Source organism: Pan paniscus, chromosome 4 (genome assembly GCF_029289425.2).
Source record: "Pan paniscus chromosome 4, NHGRI_mPanPan1-v2.0_pri, whole genome shotgun sequence".
Classification (NCBI taxonomy): domain Eukaryota; kingdom Metazoa; phylum Chordata; class Mammalia; order Primates; family Hominidae; genus Pan; species Pan paniscus.
The window spans coordinates 96,121,155-96,141,165 of record NC_073253.2 but is presented as its reverse complement, the minus strand read 5'-3'; the positions used below and the strand labels follow the sequence as shown (position 1 = coordinate 96,141,165).

At 34.0% G+C, this 20,011-nt stretch overlaps 1 protein-coding gene across 1 annotated transcript in view; it reads left to right on the top strand.

The window, feature by feature from the left end:
- Window positions 1–20,011, top strand: part of ST8SIA4 (ST8 alpha-N-acetyl-neuraminide alpha-2,8-sialyltransferase 4) — a 103,401-nt gene that overhangs the window by 12,965 nt on the left and 70,425 nt on the right. Inside the window, 1 exon segment of the mRNA XM_003828328.6 lies at window positions 7,558–7,815. Within this exon segment, the coding sequence (XP_003828376.2) occupies window positions 7,558–7,815 (258 nt within the window).

Genomic DNA, 20,011 nt, shown 5'->3' with positions numbered 1-20,011 from the left:
GACATTTTCATACCTGGAGCTCACATCTTTCATGATACTTGTCAAGTGCATTCTTCTCTGTCGCATATCCCCATCCTTATATTTGAATTTAGAAACCCTGTGAGAGATGAGATAATTATGAGGAAAAAGTCACAAGATGTGAGTTGATGTGGGGTTATAAACACAGATATACTTTGGTTTAGAATGGAGTAAAGATTCATATTTCTTGAAGGTATATTGGAAAGAGAGAGAGATAGGTGATTAAATAGCAAAAATTTGATCTGTAAGCAGAAAAATAACTTTCAAATTGGATGGCTTACCAAGAAAGGAGCCAATTAAGGCTATAGAGATCTGGTAAAGAAACCTGATGGAAGAAAGTAAAATAAAATATTGTAATAGTTTAACTAGTATATCTAGCCATGCTAAATAATGTGTCAGATAGCAAAAAATCTAATAAGTAAATTAAATAAGTAATTGACACTAGTTCAAGTATTATATCTGGTCATGCCTTTCCTAATAGCTATATAAAACTCAAATACTATAAATAGGCTATATACATTTTGCTATTAATAACATATTCAAGTGAAGGGTAGTAAGCCTAACTTGACCCAAAAGATTCGTATTACAATTTTACAAATCAATGAGCATTACATTCATGTATTTGAGGGTGATCTATTTTCAATTATAATAGCTGATAGTATGAATGAAATGTTAGTACTATTTTTGTATGGTTCTCCTTAACAGATTAAAGAAATAAACAATAAAACAATGAACAAATGTTGAATAATACATACAAAGTTGTCACTTCCTTGAAAGGAAAGGATAATTTGTAAAACCATTATTGTACAATGTGCAAAGAGTTCATAAAAATTAGAATTGGCTATAGCAGAAATGACTAGTGAGTATTAATCAGTTTGATACCTGTAATAAAAAAATTTAGAATATGAAAATATCTGACTGTTGGCTTAGCTTTTGCAAATATTTTTGAAAAGACATATTGGAAACTAATTATGGATCGTTTATTATTATTGTTATTATTTTCTTTCTTCCTCACTTTTCTGGCATTTAAGAATTTCCATATCACTTTGGGTCAGTGATTGGGTGTGGGTAAATTTTAAAAGTGTTTTCAAAATTCTACTTTTAAGTTTTTGTTTATTTTTATTTTTATTTATTTTTTATTTTACTTTAAGTTCCAGGATGTGTGCAGAGCATGCAGGTTTGTTACACAGGTACATATGTGCCATGGTGGTTTGCTGCACCTATCAACCCCTCATCTAGGTTTTAAGCCCTGCATGCATAAAGTATTTGTCCTAATGCTCTCCTCCCCTTGTCCATCACCTCCCGACAGGCCCGGGTGTGTGATGGTCCCCTCCCTGTGTCCATGTGTTCTCATTGTTCAACTCTCGCTTGTGATTGAGAACATTAAGACATTATTTCCAACCATTTTTTTATCTTACTGATTCAACTATGATTATAAATCTTTGAAATTTAAAAATCTTATTAAACTTATAATGTTCTTATTATATTCCTAATAATTGTCCACATAATAAAATGTGAAAACAGTTCCTGAGATAATTTTTTTTTACATTTGTGGATATGATTTTCAACCCTATTACTAATCCCTTCGTTCCCACATGCCTTATTTTATTTTCATAAGCACACCAAGAATCGGTTCATATGTATTCATCAAACAACTGTACTTCTATGCAGTTGTCTATGAGAGATGGTTCCGTTACTTCACTGTACTTTGAGGATTCACGATATATGGAGTTTATGCATTCTACAGCTAACTTTGCACTCAAAATAATTATCTTAGTTTTAAGCCTTGATATTGTTGATAAAAGTTTGTTCTTTATTATTATAAGCTAAAAAATAACACATTTAAGATGCATTAGATGTTGTGAATAAATCTGTGAACATCGTACGAGAGATTATGTAGTTATGTCCAATACTTGCAAATTGACTTTTTTTCCATATTTGGATTATTTATTTTCTTTTTTTGTTATTGTTTTTTACATGTTGACTAGAAACCCCGAAAAGTGCAAACATCAATTATAGATGTATAGAAATGTACAAATGTACACATCAGGATAGCTTTATCACATCATAATTAGAAAAAATATTTCAGCTCTTAGTGTCATGATATATCAATAATCTGAAATACATCAAACCTGCAGGTTAACTAAACATAATTGCAAATTTATATATGCTTAACTGACAAGAAAAATTTCCTATTGCATACATAGATTTACTTTACAAAAACTTCTACATACAATGTTTATACTATCTTCTACTTGCTTTGATCAATAAGTTACCGGTAGAGCTAATCTTGGGTCACAAAGCTTATTAGTGGCAGTGTCAAGATTCAAACCCAGACCTCCTGACTGAGGAACCAGGATCTTATAAAATAATTTTGTTAAGAATATATTTTAGTACCCAAATGTATATTATTAAAATTTATCATTATGGAATAAATGATTCTCTTTGCTCTAAAATAACAAAAGACATTTTTCATTCAACATTACCAAATTCTGGACCAAATATCAAATGGCACTCTAGGGTGTAAATTAAACTAAAAATGCTCTTCATCAAGTATTGTGGGACAATTTTGCCTTTTCATTTGTTGTGTTTAAGATTTTTTTTTTGACACTAAGATGTCTTTCCCATAACTGCTAGGACTTAGAAATCCTAAACAAGGTACAGTTACACATTTTATTCTTCCAGAGCTTTAAGACAAGTTGCCTTGCAAAAATAATCTTTCAAAACAAACAAATAAAAAATGTGTGTTCTCTCTGTTTTTTTGTAGGCATAATGAAACACTGGGCATTTTTTAGTTTTACTTTTTATTTTCTTTTAGTGAACTGGGTCAGTACTAACTTAATTTACAGTGATTTTTTTTGTAGTCAGTGTCTAAAGTTTGCAAAAACTGATTCCTAACATATGTATCATAGCCTAATTTGCTTCTCAACTTGTGATACATTCCACCTATAAGATTCGTCACACAGTAGTTTCTGATGGAGTTAACAATGTCATTTAGATTAAATTTTAGTTGCAACTGTGTACTTATTATTGCCAAGAAACCTACAGAGAAGAGTGGCACTTGGTGATAACTTAGTTATATTTAACATTTCATAAGTGAAAACTTGTTACTAAACAATGTTTAGTAAATTAATTTTCTGGGATTCTGCAGTTGCTATTTCAAGTGATAGGTGACGTTGAAAGGGAAGTTCTAGTTGAAAATTCAGTTAAAAGTTTCTGGGTAGAACTCTACTTGTTGTCAGTTCAACAGTCCAAACCAACCTTTCAGTTTAATGCTGATAGTGCCTAACAAAAAATAGTTTTTATGACTAAGATATTTAGTTTCACTGAAAATGAAACAGATTTTCAGATTCCTTCAGTTATCTTTAACGTTAAAATAGTTGCTCAATTTAGGTGTTTGCTTATCTCATGAGGATTCAAAAGTTGAATTATGATCACAAAATGACAGTTAAAGACCTGTGAAGGGTCTTTTTTTGTTTGTTTGTTCTTTTGAGTCATGCACAGAAAACACAACCCCTTGCTTTGAATATCGGGTAATAACTTGACCACGTACTAGGAAAACTTGTACTGGTAAAGCATGCATATTAAGCATTAGCTTTTGTTGATTCATGTGTCTCTAGATAGAGCGCAGATATTAAAGCCAGTTTTCTTTCTACCTCTCTCATTGCTGAAATAATTTTTTTTGACCTGCTGTTAAACAAAAATTTCTATCAATTGTCTTCTTAGCAAAAGCATATATGTTCTCCTTGGGGACATGGTGTTGTTTCAGTTCAGTTTAAGTACAGGAGTTTTCTATGCTTCCAATGACATTTAGCTAATTATATTTGAATTTTTTTTCATATTTATAGTCTGAACAACAACTAGACTTAGCAAATTCACAAAGCTTTTAATTCGCCATTACATCTACAATCTAAAAACTGTTTGCACTAGGAGATAAAAAACTAACCTTTTCTTACTGTTTCCAAAAATTATTAAGCACTTAAGTCATAATATTATTCACTCATAGTAATTACTTTCAGTCTTTCTTGGATCCTATAAATGGAATCTTAACTCAGATAATTTTCCATACGTAGAAGACCTAAAACAGAAACTAAAAGTTTGGTTCAGGAATAAGAAAAAACAAACAAACAAACAAACCCAGAGTCACTCAAGTTTACCTCTTTTTCTTTTTACTTTGTAAAATATCGAATTCCAAGTTTTGCCTAAGTTTTTTGTGTTTTTATATTTTGATTAGTCTATGTGAGTTGGTAGTCTTTTCTGTTTTGAAATCACTTTTACTATTTTCACTGCTTCAGTTGAAAAAATACTGCTGAGCCTATAACAACATTGGAAAAACACATAATTATAATCTGCATTTAATAATTATTTCTCTTATTAAGCATTAGTTTCTCCTAAGAGTTAGACAATATGATGTCTTTTAAAACTGTGCTTAACTCTTATAGTTCCCTTTTTAAATCATTTTTCCTTAAGAGTAAATAAAATAAAGAGGTTTAATTATAATCAGGAACTTAAAAGACATGTTTTACATTATTTTTGCAACTAACTGTCTATAACACATCAAAGGTGCTGTTATTGGAAAGTCCCTTTTGACGTTAGTTGACTAGCATGTGTTAACTTTTTTGACCAAATAAAATAGATTTTCCCTTTCGGATTTCCAAGCTACAGAGTCTTTTTTCAAATCAGGACCACTAATCTACTCTGCAGCTTGCAAACATGCCACTTCTTGGGAGTGTACATCTTCAAATAGATCTACAGCAACCCATTTAAATTATATTCAAAGAAAAACGATAACACCATCTAGCTTGATGATTTAACCACATCCGTGTAGTCTCTATTTTAGAGCCAGCCTTGTCGTTTTCACAGGAAATGAGAAATTTCTGTTGAAGTACAGGTGTCAGATATTAATTATTCACCAGACAAATAAGTGGTACTCAATAAATATATACAAAAATTTCTGTATATTGACACTTTTGGTACTAGTTGTTAACTTTTGTGAAAAATCATTAAGTGCTTGACATAAACACTTTTCCAGTTTCTATAATGCATAAGCCCTAGGGTTGCTTATTTAAAATATAATTATCTTCTTATATAACCTGGACTTTGTTAAGATAAACTGTTATGATGTGTCAGTGGTATTTCTATCAATTTTTGTGATTTCATTTGTAGAGCATTTGTATAGGCTTTTCTGTACAAATTCTACTGTTTTTGAACCTGATATTCAGAATATTTGGGGAAAAAGATCATAACATTATTTTTTCAACTAGCTGGTGGACATATTTCTTGTTTATAAAATTAGAGCAGAGTTTTTCAATCACTTGGTTTTCTAATTAGAACAAATATTAAACTGGAAAATATTTAGAGCAAATCAAAATAAAGACAACAAAAGAAAAGATATGAGTTACTTTCCTCCCTTCTTTGCTAATCATGCTTATGCCTTCTGAGTTAGAGAATTACTCTTTTGATGGAGTCAAGGGATGAGGTTATATTCTGCTCTCACTAATAAAATTTACCAATTGTGATGAACTTAAAAAATAAGAGCACTAGAGGAAAAATGTTTCCATCATATCTTAAATGTTATAATAATGACATTGTTTTTATTACATTGAAAATACAAGCTTGCACTAAGAGCCCTTTAGTAAATAATATCCAATTTCCAAACTAGGTGTAGCGTTTTCTCAAATTGCTTTTTGCTGGTATTATGTTGTATGTCCCCTATTATGTTGGATACCCCTAGAATCAAACAATTCCAGACTTTTGTAGGCCAGGTTCATAGTTTGAGTCAAACACAACCCCCTGCTTTGAATATCAGGTAATAACTTGACCACATACTAGGAAAACTTGTACTGGAAAAGCATGCATATTAAGCATTAGATTTTGTTGATTCATGTTTCTCTAGAGCTCGGATATTAAAGCCATATATATATATGTATTTTTTTTTTCCTTAAAACCTACTAGGGTCCCGGACTCTTCCCTTCTTGTTAGTTCCAGGTGTAAATAACCTCATCCAGTGATTTCTTCTGCTCATTGTTCTTAAGCCTTCGAACTCTCCTCTAATTACTCTGACCTATCCTTTCCTCCTCTCAATTTAATGGCAGCTACCCTTAAGTCATTTTAATCTATGGACTTATATGCGAAGGCAATATCCCTTTTGCTGCCTGGATGGCTCCAATTTATAATGGTATCTCTTGCTGATTGGGGTTACAGGAACATTTAAAAGGTCCCAATCAATAGACTCTCACACAGTTTAGATTACAGGCACTGCCAGATATGTATTCCCTTTCATCTCAGCATGCAAGTTAGTTGGCTATTTTATGCCTGACTTCACCACTTCTAGTGCCTTACTAAAAGGAGAAACTAACGTAAACCAACATACAGACACATTTTAAACAATTATTCAAGAACAACATATTTATTAGATGCATGGCACAACTTCCAAATTATTGAAGACAGCAACTGTATCAGGTGCTTTTCTATATCATGCCAAGGATCATCAGTTTTCCAGCCAGCTATATATATATATTATAATCATTTTCCATCATCTACCTACTTAGCATATGCATATATTTACGTTCATGTAGCCTCTCAATTTGTTATCAATTTATATATTAGGTATGGGCTAGGCTAAGTATTGACCAAAAAAGTAACCTTAAAATTTAGTGGCCAAACAAGTAGGAAATTTCTTTATTTCTCACTTAAACTCACATGATCCACTCATATCCTATTTAATTAAGAAAACTAACTTGCATGACCCAACTGAGCTCTACTTGGGTTTTGAGATTTGCAAATATTCTAGCTGAGCATCCATGTGCCCAAGTAAAACTTAGAAGGTTCAAATATTAGAAGGAAGAAGAGAAGAAAGGAAACTAAGGAATAATTAGCTACCTCTGCCACACAGAGTCCAATGTTCTATCTATTCATTTTGTCTTTGATGTATCCATCTTACTTCCAGGACTCTTGATCTTAGAGAAAAAGTTGCATATACATCTATTGCTATAGTTTTAATTCTTCTTTAGATAATTATAATATACATATCATATGTATAAATGTATATAAGTTTGAGAAGTTCATTCCTTTTAATAGCATTAACTATGATACAATCAAAAACAATCTCAAATTATTTCTCTCCACCTTAACTAGATGATATTAAACAACATTTATGACTATCAAAATAGGCTGAAGCTAGCAGAATAACTATTCAAAGTCAAGTCATGGCCACTGTGTTTTACTTAATAAACCAATTTTTCTATATATTTTGATAATTGGAGTGCTTTTTATAACTCCACAAATAGATGTTTATACTATATCTATGTATACAGTCATTAAGAATCTGTGCAAATGATTTTTAAAATTTTATTTCTCATAGAATCAACTTAATTCATTGGTTTAATCACCACCTAAGATTCATAGCTTACCAATTTGGTAATCTAAGATTAATAGTTTGCCAATTTGTATTTTGTCTTATGTTACTTTGTAAATGACACCATCAGTTCTTGGATATGCTGATGGTAATGTAAAACTTTGCTTGTATTTCAAATACAGGAAGAACATACTTCGTTTCTTAGATGCAGAACGAGATGTGTCAGTGGTCAAGAGCAGTTTTAAGCCTGGTGATGTCATACACTATGTGCTTGACAGGCGCCGGACACTAAACATTTCTCATGATCTACATAGCCTCCTACCTGAAGTTTCACCAATGAAGAATCGCAGGTTTAAGACCTGTGCAGTTGTTGGAAATTCTGGCATTCTGTTAGACAGTGAATGTGGAAAGGAGATTGACAGTCACAATTTTGTAATAAGGTGAGCTTTCTTCTGTTTTTTGAGATTGTAAGTTTTTCAAAGATATTTTACTTGGGGATGGAAAACTGTTAGAAAATTTTAAAGTATTACTAAAACCTCAGACAAATATTTGTCTATGATATCCTTTTCTGTGCAACATTTAAATCACATTTACCCTGGAATAGAATTTTATAATTATTGCATAGTTGAAAGAAAAAGTGATCTTGTCATAGCAACAAGATTCACACAGCTTTTTTTGGTGAGGTGAGGGTGGAGGCAAATGGCAATTTTATTAAATTTAATATTCCACACAAACTTTTTTCTTAGTATCTCTTCTTCATACTCATTAGTTTTGTGTGATTTTATTTGTTGTATAAAGATTATGAATATTACTATGGAATGATGTAATAGATTTATGTTAATGTTACTTTTTATTAATAATTATCTAGGAGATAGTAAGAACATAGTTTAGCAAGTTTATATTTGATATCCTGAGCCATATTTCTTTAATTTCTCTTTATATGTGGTATTTGTGTATGTTAGCATATTTGAATTTTATGTTTTTGTAACATAATTAAGCATGCATGTTTGTTTTTCATTAACAGTTAAAAGATATTTGATGAATTGTGTGTTTTATTAACCTATTAACTGAAAAAAACTCAACAGTAGAAATGGAATTATAATCACATCATAAATATAAGCAGTTTTTAATGATCAATTTTTATATCTGTACAGTTTTTTTGGATTGTTTTAGTTCCTTAGAAAAATTAGCTAAATGACAGAAACATGGATATTGAAATATGAAATAGTACAATATAAAGATGGATAGAAAAGTATGCTGAGTTGGCATGTTGAAAAACAGTCTCTTGAAGATATGCTGGAATACATTATTTTTGAATATTTTGAATATTTTTTGAATATTTTTTAAATAAAGTCTTAAAAGCATAAATAGGTAACTACTTTTTTAAAAAAAGTCATGAGAAATCACACTCAAGCATTATCAAGTGAAGAAAATTCATAATAGCAAATAAAACTGCAAACATTTTACCTTATTATCTTTCCTTTTCTCTCTTGGGTGAAGGGTCAGAGATTAATGTGAAATCAATTTAGCTTTTTAAAACTTGAACTGTTAAACTAATTAGACTATAAGAGAAACCTTGTGAACAAGTAGATACAAACAAAGACAATTGTATAGAAAGAAGATGTAAAAAATTTGATGAGGGAATGGCAATGGAAGTGGAAATCAGGAGCTTCAAATGTTGAAGTCTATGCGAAGTATAGCTGTGAAAAAATGTAAGGCCTCTAGAATTTCTGATGTGACTAAATCATAAGGCAGGTAAAATAAAGAAGTAACGATGTCAAGGCATAATCAAAATTGTTGCAATGTAAGGATTTCAACAATCGCAATAGGGAATTTTAAAAGGTGATAATACTGGAGGAAAATAGAGTCTAAATGACTTCTTATTTCTGTGTCCCTCTAAACTTTGACACTGGGGGCCAAGTTGTTAGATTTAGCCCCACCTGTGACTCTGAAATGAAGACTGCTTTTACATGTGGGTAATGAGAGAGGCCTGATGGCAGTAGTCCTCAAAGTTTGTATCATTTCCTTATTGCTTCCTGATCTGACTTTGTTACTCCAGTTTCTATTGACTGGGATTTTGCATTGTTTCAATTCCTAAACTACTGAGTTCTTATCTCACATGGAATTGTGTGTCCAATAAGTAGGTTCCTACACTCTTTCTCTGTCTTAAGAGTGGCTGGTGGCCAACCTTGCTTCATACTACCACCTCTCACTTTCACTTTTCCTGCCTTCAATTTCTAGAAGTTATATAGCCTGCATATATCTCACTTCCCTGCAATTGGCTATGGCAAGCCTATAGGTTTCCAGATTTCTGGGACGTGGTCAACCTGTGAATAAAATTCTGATCCCAAAAAATCTTTCTGTCCACCTCTCTTATTCTAAAATTGAAGCCTATTTTCTCTTTCACTGGCCAAGCAGCAACTGGCCACTTGATAGTATTGCCTTCACAGCTCTACTATGGACTACTGGGCATTTAGACCACTACTAAGCTACTCTGGTGCTACTCCAGCAAAATGCCTAGAAGTTGATATTGTACATATACTTTCTCTTCCTTTTATGTTTTAGGCACCTAATTTCATGCGTACTTTTTAGATTTAAAACCCTATAATCTGCTGTATATTAATGCACTCCAATTTCAATTTGGAATATTCTTTGATCATTCCTATAGTAACCCAACTCCAGTGATGTTCAGTAAACTGGTTTAACTGTTTTTACTCCATATTTTGTGGCTCCTAGATTCTTTATCTACCTTATTGCTAACTATCAGATGGATTTGAATGTCTATTCTTAGTTTCTTGTCCACTATTGTCAATCAACAGATCTAATTTTTTAGCAGAATAGCCTTAGCACTTCGTTAAGTGGTGTATTAGTCCATTTTCATGCTGCTGCTAAGGGCGTACCTGAGACTGGGAAGAAAAAGAGTTTTAATTGGACTTACAGTTCCACATGGCTGGGAGGTTTCAGAATTATGGTGGGAGGTGAAAAGCACTTCTTACATGGCAGCAGCTAGAGAAAATGACGGAGATGCAAAAGCAGAAACCCCTGATAAAACCATCAGATCTCGTAAGATTTATTCACTACCACGAGAACAGTATAGGGGAAACTGCTCCCATGATTCAAATTATCTCCCACTGGTCCCTCCCACAACACATGGGAATTATAAGAGTACAATTTGAGACGAGATTTAGGTGAGGACACAGCCAAACCATATCATTCCACCCTGGCCCCTCCAAATATCATGTCCTCACATTTCAAAACCAGTCATGCCTTCCCAACAGTCCCCCAAAGTCTTGACTCATTTCAGAATTAACCCAAAAGTCCACAGTCCAAAGTTCCGTCTGAGACAAGGCAAATCCCTTCCGCCTATGAGCCTGTAAAATCAAAAGCAAGCTAGTTACTGCTTAGATACAATGGGAGTACAGTTATCGGGTAAATACAGCCGTTCTAAATGGGAGAAATTGGCCAAAACAAAAAGGTTACAGGGCCTGTGCTAGTCTAAAATCCAGTGAGGCAGTCAAATTTTAAAGCTCCAAAATGATCTCCTTTGATGCCAGGTCTCACGTGTAGGTCACGCTGATGCAAGAGGTGGGTTCCCATGGTCTTGGGCAGCTCCGCCTCTGTGGCTTTGCAGGATACAGTCTTCCATCCAGTTTCTTTCACGCGCTAGCATTGATTGCGGCTTTTCCAGGCAAACGGTGCAAGCTGTCTGTGCATCTACCATTCTGGGGTCTGAAGGATGGTGACCCTCTTCTCACAGCTCCGCTAGGCGGTGCCCTAGTAGGGATTGTAGAGGGGTGGGGGGCTCCAACCTCACATTTCCCTTCCACACTGCCCTTGCAGAGGTTATCCGTGAGCACCCAGCCCCTGCAGCGAACTTCTGCCTAGGCATCCAGGCATTTCCATACATCTTCAGAAGTCTAGGCAGAGGTTCCCAAACCCCATTTCTTGAGTTCTGTGCACTCACAGGCTCAACACCTTATGGGAGCTGCAAAGGCTTCGGGCTTACACCCTCTGAAGCCACAGCCTGAGTTCCACATTGGCCCCTTTCAGCCATGGCTGGAGCAGCTGGGATGCAGTGCACCAAGTCCCTAGGCTGCACATAGGGATCCTGGGCCCAGCCCGTGAAACCATTTTCTCCTAGGTCTCCAGGTCTGTGATGGGAGGGGCTGCCATAAAGACCTCTGACATGCCTTGGAGACATTTTCCCCATTGTCTTAGGGATTAACATTCTGCTCCTTGTTACTTATGAAAAATTCTGCAGCCAGCTTGAATTTCTCCCCAGAAAATAGGTTTTTATTTTCTATCACATTGTCAGGCTGCAAATTTTCCAAACTTTTATTTTATTCAGTTTCTCTTCTAAAACTGAGTGCCTTTAACAGCACCCAAGTCACCTCTTGAATGCTTTACTGCTTAGAAATTTCTTCTGCCAGATGCCCTAAATCATCTCTCTCAAGTTCAAAGTTCCACCAATCTCTAGGGCAGGGGCAAAATGCCACTAGTCTTTTTGCTAAAACATAAAAAGAGTCACCTTTGCTCCAGTTCCCAACAAGTTCCTCATCTCCATCTGAGACCACCTCAGCCTGAACCTTATGATCCATATTGCGATCAGGCTTTTGGTCAATGCCATTCAACAAGTCTCTAGGAAGTTCCAAACTTTCCCACATTTTCCTGTCTTGCTCTGAGCCCTCCAAACTGTTGCAACCTCTGCCTGTTACACGGTTCCAAAGTTGCTTTCACATTTTTGAGTATCTTTTCAGCAACACCCCACTCTACGGGTACTAATTTACTGTATTAGTTTGTATTCAGCTGCTGATAAAGACATGCCTGAGACTCGGAAGAAAAAGAGGTTTAATTGGACTTACAATTTCACATGGCTGGAGAGTCATAAGAATTATGGTGGGAGGCGAAAGGCCCTTCTTACATGGCGGTGGCAAGAGAAACTGGGGAAGATGCAAAAGCAGAAACCCTAGATAAAACCATCAGATCTCATGAGACTTATTCACTACTGTGAGAACACTATGGGTGAAACCACCCCCATGATTCAAATTCTCTACCACCAGGGCCCTCCAACAATACGTGGGAATTATGGGAATACAATTCAAGATGAGATTTGGGTGGGGACCCAGCTAAACTATATCAAGTGAGAACCTCATTGAGTCAACAGTTGTATTTTGACCTTATAGTTTTTCTGTGTGCAATGTGTGCTTTACTTTCTTTTAGATTTCATGAGTATTCTATAATATATATATTTACATCCAAACTTTAAAAGATAAAATTCCTTGCCTAGATAACTAGTAATATTAAGTAGTGTGAAAAAATACTTTTAAAGCTTTGAGAATAATGTTGACATAGTTAACAAACTAGAATTTTCTCTCATTGGTAGTTCCCAGGCACTTTCTCTTCTCAGAGAACGGATGACCTCAGATGAACTAAAATGAGAGTTATTATATAAGAATATATGCCACACAAAATACTAACTTTCTCAATTCAAAATAGACTTATCTCTATACTTTGTAATACAAGAGTTCTTTGACAATTCAAACAGAGTTTATAAACTTAAAAACAAGATAGGCTTGCTGGAATTTTAATTTATATTTTTGACTTTGGAACATCACCGTGGATTTTTCAAACACATTTCTGTAAATCTACAACCTACTTCAGTCTACCTCCCACTGTTGGTGAATTTCCTACATGAGTCTTACCTGCATACAAAATCAGAAATTTTAGAGTGGAGAAAGAATCTGCATCTTTGAAAAGCACATATATGGGGATTTGACACTTAATTCACTATAATGTAGAAATTTAGTGAATGTAGATACATGTGTTTTATGTATATCTAACTCAGATAACTATGTCTTAGAGTATCAGATTCATATACACACCCACAGGCACATACAAATATCTTATTTAATTATTTTATGGTAAATATGAATGAGAAAAATTGAAATTGCCATAAAAGTGCCTTGACCCCTTTTTCTTCTTAGCATTATATCACCAATTAATCAGCAAATTCTATAGATATTACCTTCAAAAAATATCAGGAGTCAAATGATTTCTCATGACATCCACTGCTGTCACCCTGGTAAAAGCCAACATCATCTCTTGATTAGAACTCTACAATAGTTCCTTAACTGATGTGCCGGGTTGCATTCTTGCTCCCTGTTCCCAAAGCCAAAGTCTCTCTTCATCATAAAGCAGCTTCTTACCACACTCTATAAAATACTAATATCTTGCCAGTAACAATAAATGAGGTAATCTGAAGCTTCAGGGACAGACGATGTGCCTGCCAGTCATTTTCCCTGAAACCCTCTTACCCACATACCTATGGGTGGTTTTACCCCTTATTTGGGGGAAAGGATGAGGGTCTATGCTTGTACAGAATATCCTCTGCAAGTCTTCTCTGACTGTAATATCAGAAACACCCCCTACCACTGTCACCATCTGTCACTATCTCTTTACCCTTCCATTTATGTATTTATTTTTGCATTGTATGTTTATTTCTTTATTGTTTATCTTTACAACTAGAATATGCAAGACAAGCTTTGCCTGCATTTATCCCTTTTTTAATCTCAGACCCTAGTAAAGATCTGACATATTTATATATTCTATAAATATTTGCTAGAGGTAAGCAAGAAGGCATGTAGTAAGAAAGAAAAGAAGAAAGGGAGGGAAAGAGGAAGGAAGTAAAGGAGAGAGGGAGGGAGAGGAGGGAGAAAAGTGTTCTATCATGGTCTTCCGTCATCCATCCCACCTTGCATGAATGATAATCCCTTATACAAACTTCAATATTACCATAATAATGTACTTGGTTGTCTGGGATAAGTGGCTGTCACATCATCTCCTCCAAAACTACAGCTCTTCTAGTCATCATCTCCTCTAAAACCTTAGGTGACCAAGTTTCAGAGCAGGATGCAAATTCTTCCTACAGTAAATGCAGAAGCTATCTTACTCTGTCTTTCATGGAGAAACATATATTTGGCATCTGTTGTTTGCCTTTTAGCCCACCATCTCACCAAGCAAAACATGAGGATCTCTGCTTTGCATGCCTCTTTGTTTTCTCGTATTAACATATTTTTAAACTTACAGTATATAGTCTATAATTCCAAATTTATAGAATGTATCTTATGAAACAATTTGCATGAAGTTGAATTTACATAAACTCAGTGTCTTACAACCTAGAGAAATGTTATAAGGTAGAGGCTACTTTACATGTGCACATCTGAAATCTTTTGGTAACTAGATTTTTTTTTCTAAACTATTGTCATCTCTATTATATTATTCCTTTAAAGACACAACATCTCTATTATTTCTTTAGAGGTAAAACATTCCTTTATATTATATTTAAAGATGATAAAATTAAAAGCAAATATATTGGACTCTACAAATTCAAATTTTTATGAGCTTAACTTTCAAGAAAAATGTCTAAACCTTTCTCTATAAATTTGCAATGTAGAAATGAGTTGAATAGCCACAGAATTTACTGATTTGTGCTTGAAAATTTGTAAATGGCAGAGTACACTTAGGACTAGGAGTTTAGGAGTCTCTTGATATTTTAGCAGCTATGATTATTTAAAAAGATTACTTAATAAGAACTAAATAGTGACCAATTGAAGTTCATAATTGTATTCTGGACTTACCAAGAAGTATAGAAAGGTAAAGATAAGCATCTTAATGACGGCACAAAAATTATCACCATGATCATTTTTGATTTCTTCTATATTTTTACTACTTTCCAAAAATAGAGGTTAGAATGTTGTAGATTAAATTATTTGCTAGGGCTCTACTGTCTTTCATGCAGTAAAGGATTATAGATTTGGCATCTGTTGTTTGCACTTTGTCTCACCCTCTCACCAAGCGAAACATGTGGTACTGCCTACCACATAATATAATCTACAACATTCTACAACAAAATTTCTGATTTACCACAAAAAATCAGATTTTCTAATGAACATTTTAGAAAGTATCTACATTTTAGAAACAATATCTACAGAAAAATCATCTTTTGTTACTTAATAGCTAGTTGAGAAATTCATTCCTTTGAGTTTAATTTTATCATTTTATTATGAAATTGTACGTGATCGCTTACTGTATTCTACAGTGTTTAATTGTGGAGATACTTGAAAACTTTTCTCAGTACCTATGAGCTGAAAAATATATTATTTTATTGTAGGAAGCAATAAGCAAAACACTGATAGTTGGTTATTATTAAGTAGTTGGTGGTTGTATCAAGGTTCAATTAGCACTTAAGAGTCATCATTACAAACAAAAAAATGAGCAAAAGTAATGCCTGGGAATAAAAACTTTTCAGCCCAGCACAGTGGCTCATGCTTGTAATCCCAGCACTTTGTTAGGCTGAGGCAGGTGGATCACCTGAGGTCGGGAGTTCGAGACCAGCCTGACCAACATGGAGAAACCCCATCTCTACTGAAAATACAAAATTAGCCAGGCGTGGTGGTGCATGCCTGTAATCCTAGCTACTCAGGAAGCTGAGGCAGGAGAATCTCTTGAACCTGGGAGGCCGAGGTTGCGGTGATCAGAGATCGCTCCATTGCACTCCAGCCTAGGCAACAAGAGCGAAACTCCATTAAAAAAAAAAAAATCTTTGTCACTTCTGAATAAAGACTGTCACTTCTTGTGAAGAGGCATGTGACCTCATTCTTCTCATTTGATTAATTAGGCCACTCCTAAGAATATATCCTTCAAACCATCAAGCCGAAAAATGAGGTGCTATGTCTGGCAATATTAATGATGAACCAAACTCTCCCAGTGCCTAAACTCCCTATAAGTTAGATCCTTTTCAAAGGTTAATTAATAGCCATTTGAATTTCTGAAATCAAATCATTATTTGAGGGGTAGTAAAGACGGAGGAGTAAAACAGAATCCAATGCCAACCCATTTTCCCAAAGACAAAAGTTAATTTCAGCTCACAAATACCAGTTTGTAATTGATAGGTGGAGAGTGTGACCATAAGTAATTTAAATATAGAGTATATGAAACAAAATTCAAATACAATTTTGATAATAATTTTAAAATAGAAGCTCTCCATAATCACGTGTAAGTGTTCAACCAATAGACTTTGGATTATTTCTTCTGGTACTACGCTTTCCCTTAGGATGATATCTATTTTCTATTTTGAGGGTCATATGGTGCTACCTCTTAACATTCTTAGATTTGTAACAACCCTTGAAAATACAAAATTCTAATCTGAATTATGAACATAAACAAACCAGTCACTTCATTGTGGACACAAGATCTTCAATGACCTAATGTCATACCAGACTTTCATTCCTCTTTACAACTCTTGTTCTTCTTGTTGCCTTCTGACTCATTATTTGTGTAACAAATACATTTCCTTCCTCAAGTGTATGTGTAGCCCTTTGTTATTGCAAATGTGTCTCCTCTACTTTAGAAGGTCCAGAGAATTTTTGCTTCAAATTTAATCAATCCTCATTATTCTTTCTTGAAATAGTTTCCTAGCCACATTGAACTGGTTAAAATTATTACAAAATTTCAGTAATAATTTTTAGAATCCCTAGAATTTTTTATTATCCTGGAGATGTGTATATATCTGCATAGCTGTAGATATGATTGATTTGTTGGATGGTTGGTTTTACAGTCCGTGTTTCCAGTTTTTTTTTCTCACTTTTCATTTAACACAGTAAATTTGTTGAGAGAGAGGGGGAGAGATAAATTATACCTGGTTTACTTGCAGTGGGCACTAATTAGTACAGTAACTCCTTGAGGATAAGATTTACCCAGGTATTATACTCAAGTTGACCTCTAACTTTATAAACCAAGATACTCTCTTAGTGGCTGTTTGTATCATTCATTAATCTATTACGTTAAATAATGCTTTTAGTGGGGTATTTCAAAAAATGAGAGTCCTGGTCAATATCATTACATGATGCTTAAAGTTAAAAAAAGAAACAGAAAAAAATAGGAAAATAAATTAAAGCTCAATTTTCATTTCCTACCGAGTGACTCAATATCAAACTGATTTCTAAAATTTAGGTCTCATGTACATGTATCCCTAAATAACAGAAAAATAATCATAAGAGTAAAATTCTTGTTTCTTAACAAAAATGTCTAAAACTCTAATTTAAGTAAGAATTTTAAATACACTGTGATCAATGTTTTTATATGTGGAACTCTAAAAATGCCTAGTATTTTTACGAGATTCCTTAAATAGCAAATGTCACGTTTCAAAGAAAGAAGATAGGCTAAGATAGAAAAACAAAGGAAGCCAGTCATTGACTAGGTTAAAGATATCTTACTTCTTGTCCTGCAGTACCCTCTGATAAGAAAGGTTTATAAAAAAAGATAATGTCCTTGTAATATTAAGATTTTGTCATATGATTACAGACAAGCAAAATTTTGACAAATTTGGTTAGGCATTGATGTGCCATTTATATACCATTTCTCACCTGCTTGAGGAAAAAAAGCAAATGGGAGCATAAAAGAAAATATTGTTTTGGTATTATTCCTTAGACGTATCTCTTCAAAGATTGATAGGAATTCTGAATACTCTCGATGAACTACCTTAAAACTGCAGAAAATGATGATTTTCCCCTATGAGATTCTGTATGAAAGAATGTTCAGTTACATATATAATTCGATCTCTCATATTCTCTTTTTCATCTCTGGGATAATTTCTTTTATCCTTCAGATAACATGTGTATTTCTGGTATTATTAAATACAGAGGAGTATAGTTTTAGGCTTTATGTCTTTGTTTTATTAACTAATAAAAGAGAAATTCCAAATATTCAGTTGACTAATGCTACAGTTCTAACATCAATAGTAATATTGTGTGCAGAAGAAGTTAAAATATATGTGATTTTAAAATTGTAAAACACTAAAACACTACTTGATACCACTACTTTTAATGTTAGTAAATTTGGGAACCTCTAGAACTAGTTCCCTAAAATTTGTCTCAACAAGAGTCCACATTAATGAAAATTCTATCAACTGAAATACATTGGTTTTATATTTTTCTTGTAAACATTTAAAGAGAAAATTAGCTGTTAAAAGATAAACATCAAGTTTATTTTATCAAAAACACTAACACTTGTTACATTATTTTATTTATACAATAAACTTTCAAGAGGACCAACCAAGAGCCAGTCATGAACAGTGCCCAATTACAGAAATGAACATCTACATTCATTCTTAAAGGACAACTCGTGCTGTGTGGGGTGAGGAATAATCACTACAATTCAGAGTCTCCAAAGACACATAGCACATTTAAAATATTTGTCTACGGCCAGGTTTATTATTTCCAATAATGCAGAGGGACTAATAGAATGTTTGAAAGAGAAATTAAGGTATGCTTCCAAAGCTGAATGAGGTGTTCCCACTCAGAACTTTATCTGAAGTCTTTGAGATATGTCAGGATAACTAATTAGGTTACTAATCTTTAGATATCACACATAATAAATTTTAAGAAGATATCATTGGTCACTTTAAAGTTTTATTTAAGTGCCATAAGCTATCAACATTCTGCTCTACACCAACCAGAACACCGCCAACATCTACACACCTTATATAATTAACTATTAACAGATTCAGTCACCATCATAAGGGGCTGAAAAATATTCAACTGACTAAAACCCTGGCGGTCTCTACCTACCTGTATTGTAGAATACTTTGACCCACTTTTAGACTTTACATACAGTTCAGGGGATTGTCTAGTACCATATCAGAGCTGAATTTAACTTACATAACACTTCTTTAATGCCACATAAAATGGAATAATGATAAGAGTAGAATCTTTATTAAGTTAAATAAAAGCTAGTAAGCATTAGAAAAATTGTCCAATTGATATTATTTTTTAAATTTTGCACTTGGATTGTTTGATGTGCTAAATATCATGTAAACATAGAGATAGATAGATGATAAACAGAGATGACAGATAGAAGCTGAGCACAGTGGCTCATATCTGTTATCCCAGCACTTTGTCAGGCCTAGGTGGGAAGATTGCTTGATTCCAGGAGTTTGAGACCAGCCTGGGCAACATGATGAAACTCCTTCTCTACAAAAATTAAAAAATTAGCCAGGTTTAGTGACGTGTGCCTGTAGTCCCAGCTACTCAGGAGACTGAGGTGAGAGGATCACTTGACCCCGGGAGGTTGAGGCTGCAGTGAGCCATGATGGTATCACTAGACTCGAGCCTGCATAAAAGAGCAAGACCCTGTCTCAATAAAAGGAAGAAAAAAGAGATGACAGGCAGAGAAATATAGAGAGGGGAGAGGGGAAAAGGAGAGGGAGAGAGAGGAAAAGGCACAGAGAGAGGACATAAAAATATGAATCAAATTGATGCTGTGCTGCACTGAAAAGCATCACTTCAGATATAGTCCAAGAGTCCAATCAGAGTTTATTGTAGGTGATATTGGATGAAGTTTTTAGCTTTTCTATATCTAGTTTTCTAATTTACAAACTGAGATTAATATATATACTCTTTCTGTCTACCTGGAGTTTTACAACTTACCTATTAGAGAGACCACAGAGTGATAGAATTGCTCCTACAAAATCCTTGCCTCAAGTGTACCCCCACCATGTATGCTTATTTGTCAAAAAGTGTGCTGTAAAATTTCAAGAATTGAGAGTTTGAAAGATTGCATATATCATTTATATATCAC